The sequence below is a fragment of the Mesoplodon densirostris genome, chromosome 1, assembly GCF_025265405.1.
Source record: "Mesoplodon densirostris isolate mMesDen1 chromosome 1, mMesDen1 primary haplotype, whole genome shotgun sequence".
NCBI classification, from domain to species: Eukaryota; Metazoa; Chordata; class Mammalia; order Artiodactyla; family Ziphiidae; genus Mesoplodon; species Mesoplodon densirostris.
In genome coordinates this window covers 190,652,636-190,675,098 of record NC_082661.1, presented here as the reverse complement: position 1 = coordinate 190,675,098, position 22,463 = coordinate 190,652,636, and the positions used below count along the sequence as shown (strand labels likewise).

The following is a 22,463-nucleotide window of genomic DNA, read 5'->3' as shown; positions in this document are numbered from 1 at the left end:
AGGGAACCACATCAGAATCACTATGGCAATTTCAAAAATAGAGACCCCACCAGCCCTGCTGAATCAGAGTCCTTAGGAACAGCACCCAGGTCAAAGAGCTAACCATGAAGTCTATGACTGGTTTGGATGGTGATTACGTTAACCCATGTCTTCACTCCTTGGGATGGCAATTCTTTTTTTTTTTTAACTTTGTATTTGATTCTTTATTTTTGTTTATTTTTCTGGTAAAAAAAAAATACATGCCATTGTAAAAAGTCAGACAACAAAAATTAATAAAAGAAAGATAACCACTGTTACATATATTGTTGATTAATCCACATTTTTTCATTGTGCCTATATAGTAATACATATACTTTACAGAAATGGGGTGCTTCTATTTATTTTTAATTTATTTTTAATTTGCTGTATTTATTTTTAATTTCAACTGGTATGACTAACATATAAAAGGGTTGATAATTCTAGTTGGGGCTATTACTCTTAGTAATTACTATTATTCTGCACGTTTACATTAAAGGAGATATCTTTAGGGAGGGAGGGGAAGGTTCTAGCTTGTGAGAATTGTTTTTGTTTTCTTGTTGAATAAAGTACAAGATTTCATTGTCAGGCCGCAGTGAAGGGGCCATCTGTTCTGCCAGACACTTGCTTGTTTCCCAGGGAAGAATCGGCGGGTGGGATTATAAGATCACTAATGAAAACACAGGATGTTGGCCAAGTGACTGGGCATTAATGGCCTATATCATCAAGATATATACTCTATATACATGATACATTACATGAAGCGACTGTTTTTTATCAAAGCTGGTAACTAGTCAGAAGCAACTGAGGAAAATAAAGGCTACTTTCAGTGTTGCTCTCTATATCCAAAAGCACTTTTAGGTATATTCTTTGGCAGTCATCTGTTTATTTAGCAAATATCAATATTTAATGAGTGTGAACCATTTGTGAGGCAGTGTGCTAAGAGCTACAGATACAATAGTAAATGAGACACAGTCCTTACTCTTACGGAATTTATGATCAAATTCAGACTTTTGGGGCTCAGACCCTTTTATTCTCTTAACAATTATTGAAGACCCCAAAGAACCTACATTTCTGTGGGTTATATCTATTGATATTTACAATATTAGAAATTAAAACGGATACATTTTTAAAACACAAGAATACACAAACACATATTCCGTTAGCTGTCAGAGTGATGACATCATTACAAGCTGTGCGACCTCTAGAAAGCTCCTCTGTATGCTCATGAAAGAATGAGAGTGAAAAAGGCAGACTCTGTCTTAGTATTATTATGGAAATAGTTTTGACCTTGGGGAACCCCCTGAGAGGGTCTTGTGGACCCCCAGAGGTCCTCAGACCACCCTTCGAGAACTACTGATCTGGTTTTCATTTAATTAATTTTGTTGATTTTTAGAATAATTTAAAAAATAGCATAATGTCTCTGCTTTATTTCTGTAAGGCCAATTTGGAAGCTATATTATTAATGTTTTCAAACCACCAGGATTTTGTTTAGTTTGTTATTGGGTTGGCCAAAATGTTCATTTGGTTAGTGAATGTTCAATAAAGTTCTTGGTGAAAATGAAAAATGTGTCTTTTATGTTTACTTAAAACCGAACGAACTTTTTGGCCAACTCAACATATATTCATATGTCTTTTTAGTTTCATTAGTCCAGTGTGAAGGATAGTAGTTTGGGCCATCGGTGATGCAAGTTCAGCAAATCTCCTGTCTTTTCCTGCATGTGAAACAAACTAGACTAGAACATAAGCAGCTCCATAATTGAATTCCTTGATAATTCCCCTCTAGCCTCAGCCCTGCCAGGGAGTTTCTATTCATATGACACAATTTAGTATTTAAAGCTAGCCTGTAAAGCTCTCTTTGAAGGTAGGGAGTCCTGCCTTATGTAGCTTTGTATCCTCTTCCCAACCTGCTGAATGAATGTCATACAAAATAGGTGGTCATTAAACATTGCGTGGATGAATGGAAGAACAAAAACTTAACATCTTCAGGATGATTTTGTTTCTATATTGTTATTTAGCTTCACATTTTTGTTCCGCTCTGTAGGCCAGTGGTCACGTTTGCCTCACTAATAGTTTATACCTTTCAAATCTGGAAAATTCACCAAATAATCCAGCTTTCCAGCTTCTCCGGAAACATGGGGCTGTTTTGCAGTGCTGACCCCGTCACGGTCCTGTGTGGCAGCAGCCTGGGCAGAATAGAGGCTGCTAACCTCCCTCCCTGTTCCCACCACGGTCACACCCCTGTTGTCCCCTGGCCGCAAGGCTCAGTGAAGGTGCCCTTTGTCATGGTGCTTGCCCTGCTGTCTTTCGCAGAGTAGAGAAATATCTGTTTGTGTTTGATGCTCTTTACCAAAAGAAGGAAAATGAAAGATAGCCTGTGTTTAGCAAGACGTGTTTAACAAAAATGGGGGAGGGCATATTTCTGTGTAGAAGTGAGTATTATTGCTGGGATTTGGCTTGCAAATATGTACAAACCTGTGCCCGCTTCACTCATTGACCTTTCCCACGGGGCTCCTTTGGCATCTGAGTTTTATACTCTTTCTAGAGAAAGCAAGGCAGCATGCCATTGTTATGGGAATGTAATCATTACTCTTGCAAGTCCCACTTGAAGGATATTACTTTTAATACTCTATTTCTGATAGTCCACCGTAATGGAGGGAAGAGGAGACGTAGAACATGACTTATTTCATCTTTGAGAGATAGAATCACAACCAAACAGGTTGTAAAAGAATGACTGGCTCCACAGGTTACACACAGAACCCAGCATTATTGTCATGGCCGTACTTCTTATTTATTCACATCTTAAAATACTTTATCTCATCCACTCCTTCAGCCTCTTCCCCCCAACACCCCGCTGGCTGGAATCCACATATATTTCCCCAATTTTCACCTGGTCCTTTTGATTAAGTTTCTGTCTGGTGGCTGCTTTTTCTTTAGGCTGGCAGGTCTCAAGCTTGGTTTCACATTTGTAATTACCTGGAAGCGTTTACAAAGTACTCTAGTGTGTATTTTGAGGCAGGAGCTTTTTCAGGATAACTGTTCCACCTTCTTGTCTTGTATGTAATTTTTTTTTAAGGGTCAAGTTTTTTTTTTTATATAAATTATTTATTTGCTTATTTTGGGCTGCATTGGGTCTTCGTTGCGGCGCGCGGCCTGTCCCTAGTTGTGGCGAGCGGGGGCTACTCTTCATTGCGGTGGCTTCTCTTGTTGTGGAGCATGGGCTCTAGGCACGTGGGCTTCAGTAACTGTGGCTCACGGGCTCAGTAGTTGTGGCTCGCGGGCTCTAGAGTGCAGGCTCAGTAGTTGTGGCGCACGGGCTTAGTTGCTCTGCGGCGTGTGGGAATCTTCCCGGACCAGGTCTCTGTCAGGCTGGCTTGGATGTGTTGTATCTTGTGGCTGTACCAACTCATGTCAGCTCTCAGCAGAAGCAGCCAATCCAGCCCATACCTGGGGGAAGGTGGGCAGTTGAGTGTTGCTGGTGCTTAAATGATCTGTCAGGGGATGACAGAGGATGGCAGGTGATGGGCTGCGTCAGGTCAAGAACCTCAGACTTTATCCTGGGAGCAGTAGGGAGAGTGTCTGTCCTGATAGAACTCTCTGGAAGCTGATGTGGATAATAGCTTTGAAAGGGCCAAGGCTGGAGAGAAGGAGACCAGTTAGGAGACGACCTGTTACCTAATTACCTATTAGGAGACTAGCTAATACCGAACAGTATTGTCTCAGTCCAGGCCGGTGATGAAATAGGGACAGGAATAGACGTGGAGAAGAGGACGAGAGGTAAACTCAACAGGACTGAGTGATTGATTAGGGGAGAAGATCATGAGTCCCTTTTCTGGTCGCGTTGATGTTGAGCAGCCTGTGAGGTATCCAGATGGGTGTTTTAGGATGGAGCCACACAATTGAAATGATCCAAATAATTTCAGGCATAAGCCCCTCTTTGGGCCCTGCACTGTTACATACAGGTCAATTTTGTGTCCTTAGCTAAATGTCTTCTTGAAACAGGGCCTATGCTTGTTGGGCACAGAGAAAGCTCTCATTATATACATATTGGCTAATTAACTGAAAGGTAAGTTTTTCAGTCCAAATGATTAACTTGGCTGTTGACACTACAGATTGACCACGTAACTTGATCATCTTTCCAATACCTCTTTTGATGGTAGTGCTACCATATTATGCCTGGAACAAGTCATCGTGTTTTGCAGTATCCAAAGTCACATTGTAAAACTGATTTGGGACCTTACGCTGATGGCTAATTTAGCACAAGTGGAAAACTCTGCTGGCTACAGGGTTGCCTAGTGGCCCAGGAAGGTCTCGGGGCCCAAGTGATGGTTCCTCTATACAGTTTCACGGTCTTTCTGGGGTAGGTTGCCAGATAAAATACAGGATGTCTAGTTAAACTTGAATTTCAGATAAACTACAAATAATATTTTAGTGAGTATGTCTGTGCAATATTTTGATTCATTTCAATTTATCAGTTGTTAGTATCCTCCTACACAGACATCATCTCTCTGTCATACACTTTTTCTTGAATTATTTGAATGCAAGTTGCACTTTGCCCCTGAATCCTTCAGCATTGCATCCTAAGAATTAAAGCAGTTTTGACATGGCCTATGCAATATTTGGGACATCCTTGGGCATCCTTTGTTTTTATTCACTAAATCTGGCAGCTCTACCCTGAGGGTGCGATGGTGGGGCAGCTGCTAGAGTGGCCAAGCATGGGCTTTGCAAACCCACAGACCTAGACTTGCTGGGATTTCACTTGACTTACTGGCTCTGTGAGTTTGGGAAAGCCGGTGCCAACATTTCCTTATCTGCAAAATGGGAATTCTTACCTTGCAGGGCCAGCGTAAGGCTTAGAGATCCTGTCCATAAAGCCCTAGCACAACACCTGATTCCTGGAGACTTCCAGTAAGTAACATTTTAGCAATGATAATTGTCCTTCTCTGAGCTGAATGTCAGGGAAGGAGATAAAAATAAAGAAGCAACTGTTTTAGAAATGTTGGCAGCTGTATTTATAAACTCCCCTCTGTTCTCTCATTCCCCTTCCCTACTTAATGTGTACACACACACACACACACACACACACACACACATGCACACGCACCACCCCCACACCATCCACTCTGGGGTTTACAGTGGGTTCCGTAACAGCCGTTTAGTAGGGGAAGAAAAGAGACATGTTAAAGGTTCAGGAAAAACCAACACTCTCGAGAGCAAGATTTGAATGGAATCAAAGGTGGTCTGAGACTTGTTTGAGTGTTGACTCAGCTAAGAGTAATCAGGGAGAGGCCGGTGATCGGGGTGGAGGAGAATCCCGGGTTGTCACAGCACCTGCTGTCACTGTGGCTCTGGCAAGCTGCCAGGGATCGTTCCTGTTAGTAGGTTTTCATTTGCTTTGTTTAGCAAAGGACTCCAGTCTACCAGATGTTTATTTCCATCCCGGAACTTCGTCATCCACTTGAAACTTGGAGGAACAAGTTCACATCAGACTGTCATGAGAACAGCTAGTCTTACCCTCCCTTCTGGGAAAGATTTTGCCTTCCTTCTTTCTGGAAACTCTTCCCCTTGTCTTTGGACTTTTTTTTTTTTGCTAAGCTGGATACAAACCAGGCAAGATAAACTTGGGCATTTAACCATCTGTTCACTCACACTGACTGGCTCTTTTGGGGTTCATAATTCTGAGATGATTTTCTTCACTCTAATAAATAAATGAGGTTGCAAATCCTTTTTTTTATTGAAGTATAATTGATTTACAGTATTGTATTAGATTCAGGTGTACAGCAAAGTGATTCAGTATTATATATATATACACACACACATATATATATCTATATTCTTTTTTTCAGTTCTTTTTCATTATAGTTTATTACAAAATATTGACTATAGTTCCCTGTGCCATACAGTAAATCCTTGTTGTTTATCTATTTTATATATAGTAGAGTGCATCTACTAATCCCATTCTTCCAATTTATCCCTTCCCACTCTGCCCTCCCCTTTGGTAACCATAAATTTGTTTCTATGTCTGTGAGTCTGTTTCTGTTTTGTAAATAAGTTCATTTGTACTACTTTTTAGATTCCATGTATAAGTGAAATCATATAATATTTATCTTTCTCGGACTTACTTCACTTAGTGTAATAATCTCAATCTCTAGTTCCATCCATGTTGCTGCAGCAAACCCTTTCTCACTGTAAAGTTCTTCACACACTGTGACGCTTGTCAGGAAAAGCTGGCGAGGAACACAGAGTGTTACATCAACCGTTCTGACAATAATAGGAAAAGAAATACTGTACAGCCCACTGTGGCGGGTGGAGGCCCTTGGCGCTTGTGAGGGAGAACTGACCACAGCTGAGGAGGCATCAGCCTTACCTCTGTTTTACAAGGACAGAGGGAAAGCTAGATGAAGCTGGTTCTCTGTATCTGCTCCTTCTGCCTTCCCTTGGGGTCTATTAATACATTTTGTAGAATCTGAGTTTCTTTCTTAGACTTTCACTTAAAAAAATGATAAGGGAACAGTTATTTTTTCTGCTTACAGAATTAGTTTACTTCTGTTGTAAAAAAAATCCAAACAATGCAGAGAAACATCACAGAGAGAATGCAAGACCCTTCATAATCCTGTTGCATAGAGATAAATGCTATTAGACATTTAGTGTGGAGGCTTAGTGATTTTGAGGGTAACTAAAAGATTGAAATTGTAAAATTATCTATATATCACCCCCCTGGTTTCATGTTTGCATTTTATCTGCTAGTCTTGTCCACACTTATGCATATTTTACATTGTCTGCTTTTACCATTTAACATAGGTTATGAACATGTTCCTTAGGTCTTTGTAGTTTTTATAATTCTAATTGCTTTCTACTCCAGCCTGTGAATTATCATAATTCCCTAAGTCATTCTTGTCCTGTTCAACATTTTGGTTATTTCTGATTTTGTACTACTTCCTTGCTGTTTCAACCTAAACTGAATTTTATGTAGGGCTGGAAGAGAGAATCATGACTAAAGACTTTTTCTTTCCCCCTCTTTCATTGTTAACATTTGTTGGGTTATCTATATTTGAGCAGACTCATGGAAGCGACATGATTCCTTTTTTCCTTTAGACTAAGTCCTGGAACCCTCTCATCCCCAACCTGAAGATGGTAATAGTCAAGATCGCAGTCACCATTTACTGAGTATTTTGAGCATGGCCTGCGATAAGCGCTCTGCTGAATCTTCATTTCATCCTTACAACAATCTTAGCCAAACCCTCCTTCCCACGTATGCCACTGTAACCTTCTGAAACACCTCTTGCCTGTGTCAATGCAAAATAGGCAACGTGGCACAATAGTTAGGAGTGTCAAATAAAAAACAAATCTGGGGCTTCCCTGGTGGCGCAGTGGTTGAGTGTCCGCCTGCCAATGTAGGGGACGCGGGTTCGTGCCCCTGTCCAGGAAGATCCCATATGCCGCGGAGCGGCTGGGCCTGTGAGCTATGGCCGCTGAGCCTGCATGTCCAGAGCCTGTGCTCCTCAATGGGAGAGGCTACAACAGTGAGAGGCCCGCATACTGCAAAACAAACAAACAAACAAACAAAAAACCCCGAATCTGATTGTAAAGGGGAAAAGACTTTGCAGTAGGGGCAAGGGGACTTGCATTAGGGAGAACCTCTGTGTGGTCTGCAGGGCCTCAAGGCTTAGCCAAAAGGGTTTTCCTTTTATAGGGAGGAGTTCATGGGGCTGGGAAGGAGGGAAACCTAACCAAAGTTTGGTTAACAAACATTTCTCCCCCCAGCTTTATTGAGGTATGATTGACAAATAAAAATTGTATATATTTCAGGTGTACAATGGGATGCTTGATAGGCACCATGAAATGATTACAACAATCAAGCTAATTAATATATCCATAACCTCACGGAGTTAATTCTTTGTGTGTGTGGTGAGAACACTTGAGATCTACTTTCTTAGCAACTTTCAAGTGTCCAATACAATGTTATTAACTATGGTCACCGTGCTGTACCGGCATTTCACTCCCATTGATCAGTGGGGTCAAGCTGTTCAGCTAATCATGATGAGGCAGAAAATGGGAATCTGGAGGGTCATTGCCTAGCCTTGTCTTAGGGAAACAAGAGAGACATCTGAGAATCTAAGTCACTGGGGGAAGGGTGTTTCTTTTCAGTCAACCATCTCCCGGAACACGGAAGCAGAGATTCCCGAACCATTACTGTTTTCCAGGGGCATGAGGCTCTGGTAAAATTCAGCCTTGCCAGAAGCACCGGTTTGCAGTGAGTCCTGGGGTGGGAGGCTGGCTGCACCCTCTGCTAGCAAACCTCAGGCATTCACCTAACCTCTTTGAGCTCTGGTCTCCTGAGGTGTAAAATGGGGACGATGATTTCCCTCTTGTAGACTATGAAGGGGATTCGATGAGATACAGTGGCAACAGAATGCCTGGCTCTTGATAGTATTCTGCAGCTCAGAAACCTTCCATACCCCCTCCTTATATATCATATAAAAGTTAGGCTCCTGGGACCCCAACCTACCTCTCTAAATCAATCTCCCTACTCCCTAGAAAACCCACACCCAGTCACATCTAATACGGCCTCTCCTCTGTATCTTTTACTGTCTCATTCTCCACATCCACTCTCTCTGATTAAGCAGAGGGCTCCAGGAGAGATGGACGTGGAACAGGCAGGGAGGAAGGGCTCGCTCTGTCCAGCCACACAGGAGAGTCGAATCAACCCCAGCTATCCATGAGGAACCCACCCCCATGACCTCCTCTGCTCGCCAAATTTTTGTTCATTCTTCCTCGCTCACTTTAAGCACTACCTGTCTCCATCTCAGTTCATAGTATCCATTGTCTGAACACCACGGAGACCATTGCCTGGTATACTCATTGACCATTTATTACGGGCTACTTTCCATTGTTGGTTATCTTGCATGTGTGAATCACCACGCCCCAAATAGAGTAAACTCCTGGAACACAGAAACCATATCTGTGTTGCTGGGTATCTCCTACCTGCAATGCCTGGCACAGACAGTGTTTGGATGATTTGCATGTATAGTTCTACACTTTGCAAGAAAACCATGGGTATAGCACTGCTTTAAAAAGTTGTTAGGGGCTTCCCTGATGGCGCAGTGGTTGAGAGTCCGCCTGCCGATGCAGGGGACACAGGTTCGTGCCCTGGTCCGGGAAGATCCCACATGCCACGGAGCGGCTGGGCCCGTGAGCCATGGCCACTGAGCCTGCGTGTCCAGAGCCTGTGCTCCGCAACGGGAGAGGCCACAACAGTGAGAGGCTTAGTACCGCAAAAAAAAAAAAAAAAAAAAAAAAGTTGTTAGGAAAAGTTGTTAGAGACACACAGATTTTTCTTTCCACCCACAAAAGGAACTGGCTGCACTTAGCTCTTTAGTGTGCTGGATTACTGATAAGACACACAAACTAATAGGTGCTAGATCTATGTGTTTCTGATTCTAGTGAATCTGTATCTGAATTGCTTTCTCTGTATCTCAATGTGGCTGAAATGGCTAGGGAACAACCACTTCCTCTGGGTACACTTTAAAGGCTCCTTGGACTTGTAGCTGTCGAGCTGCTGTTATAGGCCCTTGACCGTGGCTTTGCCTTTGACTGATCATGCCTTTCTTCTGCTCTTCTCTGGTTGTCTCACATCAATTTCTTCTCTCCCAGCATCTTATAAGCAAAGTTGACGGAAAATATAGTTTTCTAGTACTACATTTTGTTGATTGAACCAATATTTCTCCAAAACCTGCATTGTCCTTGTGGAGTGGAGAGGAGTAAAGAAAAAAGAAAAAAAACCTACTTTTTTTTGTAGGTCAGCACCTTCCGTTTTGAGAAGCCAACTGTTAACCTAATATGTTCCAATATAGTAGCTGCACTTTCCTTCTCATTTTTGATTGCTAATATCACTGCTTCATGTAGATTCCAATTAACCTCAATTTTTGGAAGATGTTTTCTGTCCTGAGCACTTTTTTTCCTAAGAAATTCCTATGTAATGTGTTATAGGGTTCAAAGGAAGGGATGATCCATCCAGTTAAGGGGAGGGTACTCAAGGAATTCATGGAGGAGGAGAAATTATTGCCCTGCCTTTTTCTGGAAATTTCTGGATAAGAAAAAGAGGTTCTTTTTTTTTTTTAATGTATGTATGTCTGTCTGTCTGTATGTATGTATTTATTTATTTATTATTTGGTTGCACTGGGTCTTAGTTGCGGCAGGTGGGGTCCTTAGTTGTGGCATGTGAACTCTTAACTGCAGCATGCGTGTGGGATCTAGTTCCCTGACCAGGGATTGAACCCAGGCCCCCTGCATTGGGAGCATGGAGTCTTAACTACTCTGCCACCAGGGAAGTCCCAAAAAAGAGACTCATTTTAATGAAATCAGATGACTTTGAAGGTATCTGTGGGCCTTCAAAATCCTCTAGAAGACAAATAATTATTATTTATGTGTTACACTTCTCATAGTTAACATACTAGTTTTAGGTAGGTTATATTCATGTTACTGAGCTGTTTCGAGGTGCTGTGTGTATACCTATACCAGAGAAACTCTACCATATAACTTGTATAACTAAAATGTGTAGTAGGTTTATACCCATTTTATTAAAATGTTGTATGCTGAGGTGGGGTGGGAGAGTGGAGTAAAGGGGCACTGGGTTCCAGACCCAGTTCTGACATGAAGCAGCTGTACAGCCTTGACCACAGGCCCTCCTTACCCTGCCAGGGCCTCTGGGTTCCATCTGGTAAGCCTCTCCAGTTATGCTGCCCTCTCTCTCTCTCTGGGCCCGACTCTCTCCCTTGTTCCTCCTCAAATAGCTAAGACTCCTGTTTAGAAGATAAGATAAAAGACCACGAAACTCTTTAAAAAAACTGCCTAAAATGATCGGTTAGGCTGCTCTATGGCCAGGGCAGGGAGAGAGTAATGTGTGCAGGTGCAGGCGGGGAGGGCTTCACAGAGGAGAGAGTCTGAGCTGGATCCGGAGCTTGGAGGAAAGGGGTTTCGTGGTTTGTCTTTAAATTTTTCTATCTCAACAATCTGACCTCAACTCAGTAAATCAGTACTGATAGTAAAGGCCAAGAATATTTCAATAATGTGTTGTTTGGCTAGAAATCTGATGATTAGATGTTCCGAACTGATGCCAAACCACAGAGAGTCCCCAGTTCTATGACACGGCTGACTCATGGATGTGAATTGACTTCCAGCCCTCCAGATGACTGTTTTTGCTTTGACAAGCTTAGGTTTTCTGCATCCATTTATTCCGGTGCCACTTTGTTTTTCCCTGCAGAGATTCTTGGGATATTTTCCATTGAATAATAGAGTTATATCATTAAGTTCCCTTGCGACATTGCTTCTATTAAATTGGAGGCCTGGACTATTAAAAATTGGCATCCTGTTGTGTTCTGTGTCACAAGATGTTTTAGCATGTGATTTCTGTCATGTTTTGAAGCAGTCCCTCTGTTGATTGTCATTCAAATCCTCACCGCTAGAGGAGTGACAGGTGATATCAGGGGATGCTTCTCTTGCAATCTAGTTATTGTTTCACTAGTGGCCCTACATTGTCTTTATCAGCAGATCCCATTTTCCTCTTGTAAAAATTTTTCTCAGTGTGAATTTTTTTTATTCATTATAAAAATTTGGAAAATACAAAATCTCATCCAGGAGAAAATAACAATGATCCAAATTCCAACATGCCGAGTTAGTCACTGTTAGCGTTCTGGTTTATTTATTCTGTCTATGCTTTTATCCTTCTCAAGTACTTCAGTAATCTTAACTTTAAAAATGCAGTTTTTCTTTATTAACAAGTTAACTACTAGATATTAGCTTTCTGTCTATTAACTTTGGATGCTGTACTAATCAGGCTTCTCTTGCAGTGCTGGATAACAAACAACCCCCAAATCTCGGTGGCTTATAATAGTAACATGTACTCCATACTCCTTACGGCCAGGTTGGCTGCAATTTGAGCTTAGCTGGGTCAGCCGACTTAGGCTGGACTCCTGGCTTCATGTCTGGTCTACACATTACCATTTTAGGGCCTTGGCTGAAGGATCACCAACTACCTGGGACAGGGCAACAGAGGGTGGCTGGTGGAAACTTGCCATGCCTCTTAAGGCCTCAGCTCGAAGTTGGCGCTTTGCCATTCCACTCACGTTCTGTTCATCAAATCAAGTCACTTGCCACACCTGAAGTCTGTAGGGTGGGAAGGATTCTTCTTCCATAGAGGGGCCATGGTGTATTCGTTTGCGAGAGCTGCCATAACAAATACCACAGACTGGGTGACTTGAACAACAGAACTTTATTGTCTCACAGTGTTCTGGATGCTAGAAGTCTGAGATCAAGGTGTCAACAGGGTTGATTTCTTCTGAGGCCTCAGTCATGTTGGATGACAGCCCACCCTGATGACTTCATTTAACCTCTAATTTCTCTTTAAAGACCGTATCTCCAAATACAGTCACATTCTGAGGTACTAGGGGTTAGGACTCGAATATATGAATTTTTTGGGGGGTGAGGGGGGTGGCAGGGACACAATTTAGACCATAATCCATGGTAAGGGTGGGAAACAAAGGAAGGATTGTAGACAAAGAATACCCTAAGCACTTAACCTCAGTGTGGCTTAGCTTTCTCACCATTAAAACAAGGATATGCAAACCTATGTTAGGGGTTTGTTGGGGATTAGTTGAGAAAATGCGTGTGAAGGCCCTGGTGGTGAAAGTGGTAGAGCTGGGTGTGGTTCTCCCTCAAATGGAAGAAGCAAAGTAACCTTCTGGGGCCTCTCTTCCTGGTCGCTCACGTGGGCGAGCTGGGAGTGCGTGGAGCTTCTCAGAGTGGCCTGACTTCCACGGAAGCTGTCCAATCAGTGGACTATTTGTGACAAAGCAAATAAGGCCTTTCGGGTACTCAGACTGTGGCCTTGGTTTTGGTGACACCATGTTTCCACCCATGAGCTAGGGCTCTAGCATCCTTTCTTTACCACAGATATTTATAGAAAACCTGTTATGGCTTCTGAGGGCTGTGGGCTTCATATTGGCCTAAGGCATGTCCCTGCTCCCAAGGGACAGCAGCTGAATGCCTGTGGAAAAAATAAGTGAGCCGGGAGGTCAAAGGACAGGGTGTCCCTCGTTCTGCCTCTGTGTTCAAAGCCAACTGCCTTACACTACGTAAATCCCCTTTTGGTTTTCTCCCCTAGAATATTGTGTTAAGGAATGGCTCGGAGACCTTTGAGTCCTGGAGGAAGCCCCCTGTGCCCGTGCACACCCAGTTCTATTTCTTCAATGTCACCAATCCAGAGGAGGTCCTCAGAGGGGAGACCCCTCGGTTGGAAGAAGTGGGGCCCTACACCTACAGGTGAGTCCCGACCCCCTCCCTGCCATACCAGCGAGAAAATGGAGCAACCCCCTGCTGTGGCCTGAGCCCCCGTCTCTTCCCACGAGCATCCTCCGTGTGCTGCGTGGGGGGCACATGTTCCGGCTACAGTTGTCTGAAATGCTGCCGGTGTTTGGCACACGTGTGTCAGTAGCTTTGTGGACCTGGCCAGTCTCGGCCTGTTACGTTTAGAAACGCAGCTGCTTGCTCCTAAGGTGGCAGAATGTGGTTACTAAGCTACGGAGAGCTGCCCTCCACTCCCTACCCTTTTAAGGTCGTCCTGCGATTTTCTTTGGTGACTTTTAGGGTCTTTTCCTATTTCTCTCCGCCACATACCTAGTTTTAGACCAGTGCCTAGAATTCATTGTTGGTCTGGAGACAGGACTTTCTGTCTCTTCTTTTTCTTTTTTTTTTAACTGAGGTATAGTTGACTTACAATGTTGTGTTACTTTCTGCTGTACAGCAAAGTGATGCAGTTATACATATGTATGTACATTCTTTTTTATATTCTTTTCCATTATGGTTTATCATGGGATAGTGAATATAGTTCCCTGTGCTACACATCAGGACCTTGTTGTTTTTCTGTCTCTTCATATTCACTCCTTTTCCCACTCTTCCAGAGTACAAGAGATAACCAGGTGGCGGGGTGGGTTAGAGTCTTTGGCAGTGACCATCAATTCCAAACGCTGGGGGAGTTAGGAGCATTGCTTTAATCATTTTTTGGAAAAGATTAGTAGAGGGAGGTGCTGGGGGATGTTATGGTCAAAGTATTTTCCCCACTGTTGCCGTATCCCCGCAACCCGCTAGGACAGTAAACTGCCCCACACGCCTTGCAGTCATCTTTCCAACAAAGTTTCTCCTTACCAAGTTTAAAAAAAAAATAGGAGAGGAAGCAGACAGCGAGATCTTTCTTCTTCAGAACTGCTGCATGGTAAAAATGCCTCACAATTCTATTGTAACCGATTGCTCAATAAATGGTTGCCAACTGAGTCATTTACTGTGAGTCAGCACTATCTCAGCGCTGGAATTGAGAGAGAAAAGTCCTGATCCCTGCCTCAGGTGCTCATGGTTTGACTCTGGAGTCGAATGACCTGTTGTGAACCTCACCTCTGCCACTTACTAGTCCTCCGTGCCTCAGTTTCCTTATCTATAAAGTGGGGATAAAAATAGGACATCCACCATGGGATTGTTATGAGGACTAAGTGAGTCAGGTATTTATAAAGTGCTTAGACTAGTGCCTGGCACAGAATTAACGCTAATTAAGTGTTTGATGTTATTATTAGTCTTAGGGGATTGTCTTAGTCCGTTCTGTGGAAATCAGTACCCAGAATTGTAAAGGTGAGCTTTATCATTATATAGTAGAATTTAAAAAAATAATCAACACTTGGGTCCTCATTTTCAAAAGCATTTTTATACCTTGAAAGCCTCGAGAAACTCCAGGAACTGGGTAGAACCAGGCCTGCATTTGAGGCTGTCCAGCTTGGTGACAATTAGAAGTTGAGCCAGAGTTAGGCTCTGAGCGTCCTGTTTGTTTGTTTTGCAGTTTTAACCATTTTTATGGTGATTAAAAAAAAACCCACATAAGATGTACCATCTTGGGCTTCCCTGGTGACGCAGTGGTTAAGAATCCACCTGCCAATGCAGGGGACACGGGTTCAGGCCCTGGTCCGGGAAGATCCCACATGCCGCGGAGCAACTAAGCCCATGCGCCACAACTGCTGAGCCTGCGAGCCACAACTACTGAAGCCCGCACGCCTAGAGCCTGTGCTCTGCAACAAGAGAAGCCACCGCAATGAGAAGCCCATGCACTGCAACAAAGAGCAGCCCCCACTCGCCACAACTAGAGAAAGCCCGCGTGCAGCAGCGAAGACCCAATGCAGCCAAAAATAAAAGAATAAATAAATTAATTAATTTAAAAAAATTATTAAGTTAAAAAAAAGATGTACCATCTTTACCATTTTTAAGTGCAGTTCAGTAGTGTTAAATATATTCACATTGTTGCAAAACAGACCTCCAGAACTTTTTCATCTTGCAGATCTGAAACTGTATAGCCATTAAATAACTCCTCTTTTCTCCCCACCCTCAGCCCCTAAGAACCAACATTCTACTTTGTTTCTATGAATTTGATTGCTGTAGATATCTCATATAAGTGGAATCGTACAGTATTTGTCTTTTTCTGGTTTTGTTTTGTAACTAAATTCCTTCTGGCGAGACGGATGACTTCCTCCCTGCAAGAATAAACTCACCTGAGAACTAAAGGAAAACCCCAACAAACAGTCTTCCCTCTGGGTCTCCTGGGCCTGATCCTGTGGTCATTATCCTCATCTGAGAAAAAGACATGGGTTCTAATCATAACCCAAGGAAACCCAATGTTCCATTAAGACATCTTCTGGGCCATTGTGTCTGCTGCCTTAATACGCTGTTGTAGATGTGGTCATGGGAATAAATAAATCCTAGAAGTAAAATAGCATCCAACTGTTACCATACTCCCTGCATGTTCCCGTCCTAGAGGGACCTAAACTGACTGCTGAGGGAAGCCTGGGAACATCTCACAAGGGTCCTTAACCCTTGATCCATGGATCCCTAAGGGGTCATGGATAGAATTCAAGGTGGTCTGTGACTTGGGGGGAAAAATTACAGTCCATTTTCATTAACCACTCACTAAAATTTAGCATTTCCTTTGAGTATAAATGTAGGCAACAGATCACAGCAGTGTTAGCAGTACCGTGGCTTCACCACTAATGGAAACACAGATATCGTTGTGTCTCATGATAGCTGTTGCTCAAAATATCATTCATGTTCATAAATACTTGAAAATTACAGTAATTGTGGACTTCCCTGGTGGCGCAGTGGTTAAGAATCCGCCTGCCAGTGCAGGGGACACGGGTTCCAGCCCTGGTCCGGGAAGATCCCACATGACGTGGAGCAGCTAAGCCCATGCACCACAACTACTGAGCCTGCACTCTAGAGCCCATGAGCCACAACTACGGAGCCCATGTGCTGCAACTACTGAAGCCCGCGCGCCTAGAGCCCGTGCTCTGCAACAAGAGAAGCCACCTCAGTGAGAAGCCCATGCACCACAACAAAGAGTAGCCTCTGCTCACCTCAACTAGAGAAAGCCTGCGTGCAGCAACGAAGACCCAACGCAGCCAAAAAAAAAAAAAAAAATTACAGTAGTTGTTAGACCTGCTGCTACATCTTATTTAAAGTGTCAGCAAAGAAGCACACATATTGCCATATCACAGATTTTTACAGTGACACCTGTATTTCAGTCATTGGTTTCCTTTGTAATCCTGGGTACTTTATTTTCTGTATGTAAAGACATTTATCTGAGAAAGGATCTACCAGGCTTCCACAGGGCCCAAGGCACAGCGAAGGTAAGAATCCCAAGAGCAGATCCTGTAGGTTGGAAGGCAGATTGGTCACTCACTGATATTTCATTTTTGCTCCATGAGTTTTCCTGCCTCCGGTTTTCACCCTGCTCTGGTCTCTCCCATTTCACTGCCACAGTGATTTTCCAAAGCACACAGCTGATATTTCCTTTCCTTCCCTGCTCAGGGTCCTAGTGACGCTCCCTGCGTGATGTTCAAGGCCTGGGCACCCCGGCTTCTTCTGTATATATAGCCTCTTTGTTTGATTTTAATTTAATTTTTTGGCACTCTCAACCTAGAATTTTATTCTCTAACCAGAGCTAATTCTATGCTATAACCAGAACTGTCCAACAGAAATTTAATATGAGTGTCAACGTAAAAAAAAAAAAAGCACAACATAAGAGCTGTGAGTTGAGTTTATACTGTGTTTTATGGAGGACTAGAGCCTGAGAGACAGCCTCTCAGATAGCTCTGAGAAACTGTTCCAAAGAGATAAGGAAGGGGAACTTCCCTGGCGGTCCAGTGGTTAAGACTCCACGCTTCCAATGCAGGGGGCACGGGTTGGATCCCTGGTCGGGGAACTAAGATCACATGCCACTCGGTGCAGCGAAAAAAAAAAAGAGGTAAGGAAGGAGTCAGAATATATGTGAATTTTTTTTGCAGGAAAAAGAAACATGTAGTCAAAACATCAAAAGATTACTTCTAATCACAAAAACAGACATCTCAAGTTAATGATTTTAGTGCTTTTCTATGTATGGGAAGATGCAAGAATCTGAGGTCATTGAAATATTTCCTTAGGTATGTACCTTAATTATCTAGGGGCTGGTATCCAAAGCACAAAATGCTTCCTGTTTTTCTCCATCCTGAATTCCCCTCAGGCTCAGTTTTGGTGGGCAACTGCGGGGGCTAATGGCTTGATCCTATAGAACTAAAAGGGCAAGCAATAATTTTTTTGTTGTTTACAGTGCCCCACGTTGGTCATAAATTTGACCAAGGCTTGGGAGGCATTTCATGACCAATTTGTCCCACAGCCCTAGGAATGCTTATTCCTACCTAGGTCAGGCAAGGATCTTAGTGATAGGCCATTCAAATGCTATATCTGGCTTAGGCCCTATTAACCTAAACAACCTAAAATCCGCTGGATCTTCTGTTTTACTACTCTATTATGATCCAGGAAATGTTTTCCCCTTGTTGTTTCTTCCCATATTTAAAGTTGCACTATTGCAATTAACTTTATCTGTATATATGTGATATATTTGTGATCATATATATATGTGTGATCAATTGCCTCAAGATATTTAGCCATCATTAATTTTGTTGGAGGCCTGGTTACACATCAGGTAATGCAGGATACAACAGTCTTATAAAATAGAATATAAGTAATATAACAAGTAACATTAATAAGATAGTATAGCAGAGAGACAAAAAGTATAAATAGTTTGAAAACAACAAAGAGAGAACAAATTAAAACAATGATTAGTATAACTAGTTGTAATCTGGATCTCAAGAAGCCATCAAGTCCAGAGGGGAGCCAGTTAGAGAAGCCAAATTCTGGAGAGATTAGGTAGAGAAAAAAATTCATCTTCATTTGCAGAGGTATACTTCATCAACTTGCCACATATCCTAGTTAGCATAAGAGGAAGGGTTTTCTGGAACACAAAGACTAAAAGCCAGTATATTTCAGAAAAAAATCATAAGATTATAAATCATATTTATTAGTTCATTAAGTTCCATATAATTAATTCTTGTTGATCTTGATAAATGCATCAGGTTTTCTATTAGAGTTTTATAATTTCTTACCCAGTTCAGTGGTATGATCTAAAAGTCATCAGAAACCTATATTTGTCAAAAAATCCTTTTTATGAATTTTCTTGAAGATTTTCATTTTTGTGAAAGCATCAGAGTAAAACAATGACTGTCTATAAATAACAAAAGACTTAAAATGGCATGGTTAAAGATTTGATTACAATGCAGTTGACAAAGCAACTTAGTTATTTCTGTGACAATACAACATTTTAAGGAATAATTAGAATCATAACTGATAATATTACACTAGGACATATCAGGTTGTTAAGAATTCCATATAATTTCTAGAATATCTATGTTAATGACACTTACCCATGCAATATAACCTAAGAAGGTTTATCACCACTTATTTGACAATGTTTCCCATGTAAGTTAACATATCAAATAAACCTAATTAGTTTAATATCTCTTTTGAGGATGCTTTGGGATCTCTCTGAAGCATCCGAAAGTTAGCTACAGATCAAAAGGACTTCATTTAGAATTGACTTGGGGAAGTTTGTCAAAGGTATCAAAAGGTTTAAAACACTTGGTCATATAGGATCATAGGTCACTGTGAAACTATACTTATTTACTTAACCCAAATGACAAAAGATTTTAAAGGCAAATATAGAATGTTACAACAGATCATTTAAAAGGTAGAGAAACTTTTATAATCTGTTATCAAAAGCAGATCAATATTCTAAGAAAACTTTGTTCTCTTAACATAGAGAAAAAAACAAATTCTAGTATTGTACCAGCTTACTTTTAATGTTAAAATTTATTTACTCAATTAAATTTTATTTTAATCCTAGCCAGTCCTGACGATGTACAAAACTTTTTCTTTTCAGGGTTTCTTTCCCACAAAACTAATAAACTTTCTTTTTTATCTTCAGGCTTTGTCCTATGCCTTCCTTTTGTTTCTCTCTCTCCAGGACAAAATTACCTTCTTTTCCCTTAGCAATATGCATTTCCATTCCTTATACTTTTTTCCCTTTCATACAAAGATGTTTTCCTTATTAATTTTAGTATTTTTACTTACATATATTAATTAGAATGCTTAACCTTTAAAACCTTAATTTCTTTCTCCAAAGAATACATACAGATGGCCAACAGGCTCATGACAAGATGCTCAACGTGGCTAGTTATTAGAGAAATGCAAATCAAAACTACAGTGAGGTCAAAATGGCCATCATCAAAAAGTCTACAAGTAATAAATGCTGGAGAGGGTGAGAGAAAAGGGAACCCTCCTTTGCTGTTGGTGAGAATATAAATTGTTGCAGCCACTATGGAAAACAGTATGGAGGCTCCTTAAAAAACTAAAAATAGAGCTATTGTATGATCCAGCAATCCCACTCCTGGGCATGTATCTGAAAAAGATGAAAACTCTAATTCAAAAAGATACAAGTACCCCAATGTTCACAGCAGTGCTGTTTACAATAGCCAAGACATGGAAGCAACCTAAATGTCCATTGACAGATGAATGGATAAAGAAGATGTGGTATATACGTATAGTAGAATACTACTCAGCCGTAAAAAAAAGAATGAAATATTGCCATCTGCAGCAACATGGATGGACCTAGAGATTATCATACTAGGTGAAGTAAGTCAGACAGAGAAAGACAAGTATATGGTATCACTTACATGTAGAATCTAAAAAAAATACAAATGAACTTATTTACAAAACAGTAACAGACTCGCAGACATGGTTACCAAAGGGGAGAGGCGGGAGGGTGGGATAAAATAGGAATATGGGATTAACAGATACCCACTACTATATATAAAATAAACAACAAGGACTTACTGTATAGCACAGGGAATTACAGTCAATATCTTGTAATAACCTATAAAGGATAAAAATCAGAAAAAGAATATATATATATATATATATATATATATATATATATATGCACCTAGAAAGAATTTATACACCTATAAATTCTTTCTAGGTGTGTGTGTGTGTGTGTGTGTGTGCGCGCGTGTGTGTATATATATATATATACACACATACCTATAAAGGATAAGAGTCTGGAAAACAATCTGAAAAAGAACCTATTGAAGATAAGAATCTGAAGAAATCTGAAAAAGAATATATATCAATATGTATATATAGATATATATACATATATATATATATGTGAATCACTTTGCTGTACACCTGAAACTGACACAATATTGTAAGTCAACTATACTTCAATAAAAATTAAAAAATTTTAAAACCTTAATTTCTAGTGAAAACTAAGAAGTAAGCAATTATGTACTTCTATGTTAGCATTCTGTAGATTGGCAAACTTATAAATACCATTTATGATTTTTAAAAACGTGCCCTTGGGGCTTCCCTGGTGGCATAGTGGTTAAGAATCTGCCTGCCAATACAGGGGACATGGGTTCGAGCCCTGGTCTGGGAAGCTCCCACACGCCGCAGAGCAACTAAGCCCATGCACCACAACTACTGAGCCTGTGCTCTAGAGCCCACTAGCCACAACTACTGAACCCACGCACCACAACTCCTGAAGCCTGCGCACCTAGAGCCTGTGCTCTACACCAAGAGAAACCACCACATTGAGAAGCCCACACACCACAGCGAAGAGTAGCCCCCGCTTGCTGCAACTAGAGAAAGCCTGCATGCAGCAACGAAGACCCAACGCAGCCAAAAATAAATATATTTTAAAAATTAAGATCTTTTAAAAAAATAATTAAAAAATAAAAATAAATAAAAACATGCCCTTTTATGGAAAAATTTTCAATGTGACACAAAACATTTATTAATGGTGCTAAACATCTTTAATTTCTCTGTAAAAGGAAGCCGATTTTCAGTAATCAGTTTTTCAGTATCTTTATTTGGGAATGATCTAGATATTTAGTACATTTCCATCATTTAACTTAGCAAAACTCTAAAGTTTCCAGTTACCAAAAATCTGGAGAAACTATTTTTAAGTAGACATACCATAAAACATAATAATTCTTAAACAGTACACTAAATGGCTCTTATCCCATGTATATCTATTTAACTCATTTGTTTCCAACAATTATATTTAAATTACCCATGAAAACTTCAGGAGACATTAGACCAAGTCAGCCATCATTCCAAGCTATTTTTCTTGCTGATAAATTTTAAAACAAATAATATGAACATTTTGACTAGGTTCAATAAAAGTAAGACATGTCTGTATTAATTAAACCAACAAACTTAAACTTTAAACCAAATATTAATTTAATATTGAACATTTCCCAGATCACATGAACTTGAAATTCATTTGGGTTGGTTTCTATTACATTCAAAAATATTTAATTTCAAGTGCCTCATTTAAGTCAGTTAAATAGGGCTCCTTTATAAATTAATATTGATGATACCGTCTGGAGGTAGAGACATATCTATAATGTACACACAGACATATAACAGACATAACCAGAGATCTCATAACTTCATTTTATAACTTAGTCGTGAATCAGGTATTACAATATAAACTTACTAGTTTATAAATAACAGTTGGCGTAAGTTAAATTTATTTGCTTAGATGACTTAGCCTTTTTACAAAGACAGTTGCTTTCAATTCCCCAAAGAACTGGTCTGCCTAAATGATATCAAATGATTGATTTGTGCAACTACATTTTCTTTAATTTGCTTTTTTATATCAATGAGAAGATTTCCAGCTAAACTGGAAATTAGGAGTTCTATGTTCTAGAACTTTAGGGTTCATTTTATCATGCCTTCAAAAGTTTGCACAAGGCATTCAACAAAGGCCCTCTTTCTGAGTGCACAAGTCAAACCCAGACCAGTTTACCCTAGGGGCAAAAAAAGTCTCCACTATTGCTTTATTAGGCCCTGAATATTAGCCCCCAGTTTTTGTTTCATATTGTGCAGGCTCAGGTAACTCTGTTTCCTTTAGTATGTTTAATTAATACTGCCTTAGGGGCAGATTTATATGCTCTGTATTATAATACCAGGCAGGAGAA

The 22,463-nt window shown here is 40.8% G+C and overlaps 1 protein-coding gene across 1 annotated transcript in view; it reads left to right on the top strand.

Annotated features, from left to right (window-relative positions):
* SCARB2 (scavenger receptor class B member 2) overlaps positions 1-22,463 on the top strand; it is a 65,401-nt gene that overhangs the window by 5,679 nt on the left and 37,259 nt on the right. Inside the window, exon 2 of the mRNA XM_060113538.1 lies at positions 13,178-13,335. Within this exon, the coding sequence (XP_059969521.1) occupies positions 13,178-13,335 (158 nt within the window). The remainder of the gene's footprint in view (positions 1-13,177; positions 13,336-22,463) is intronic.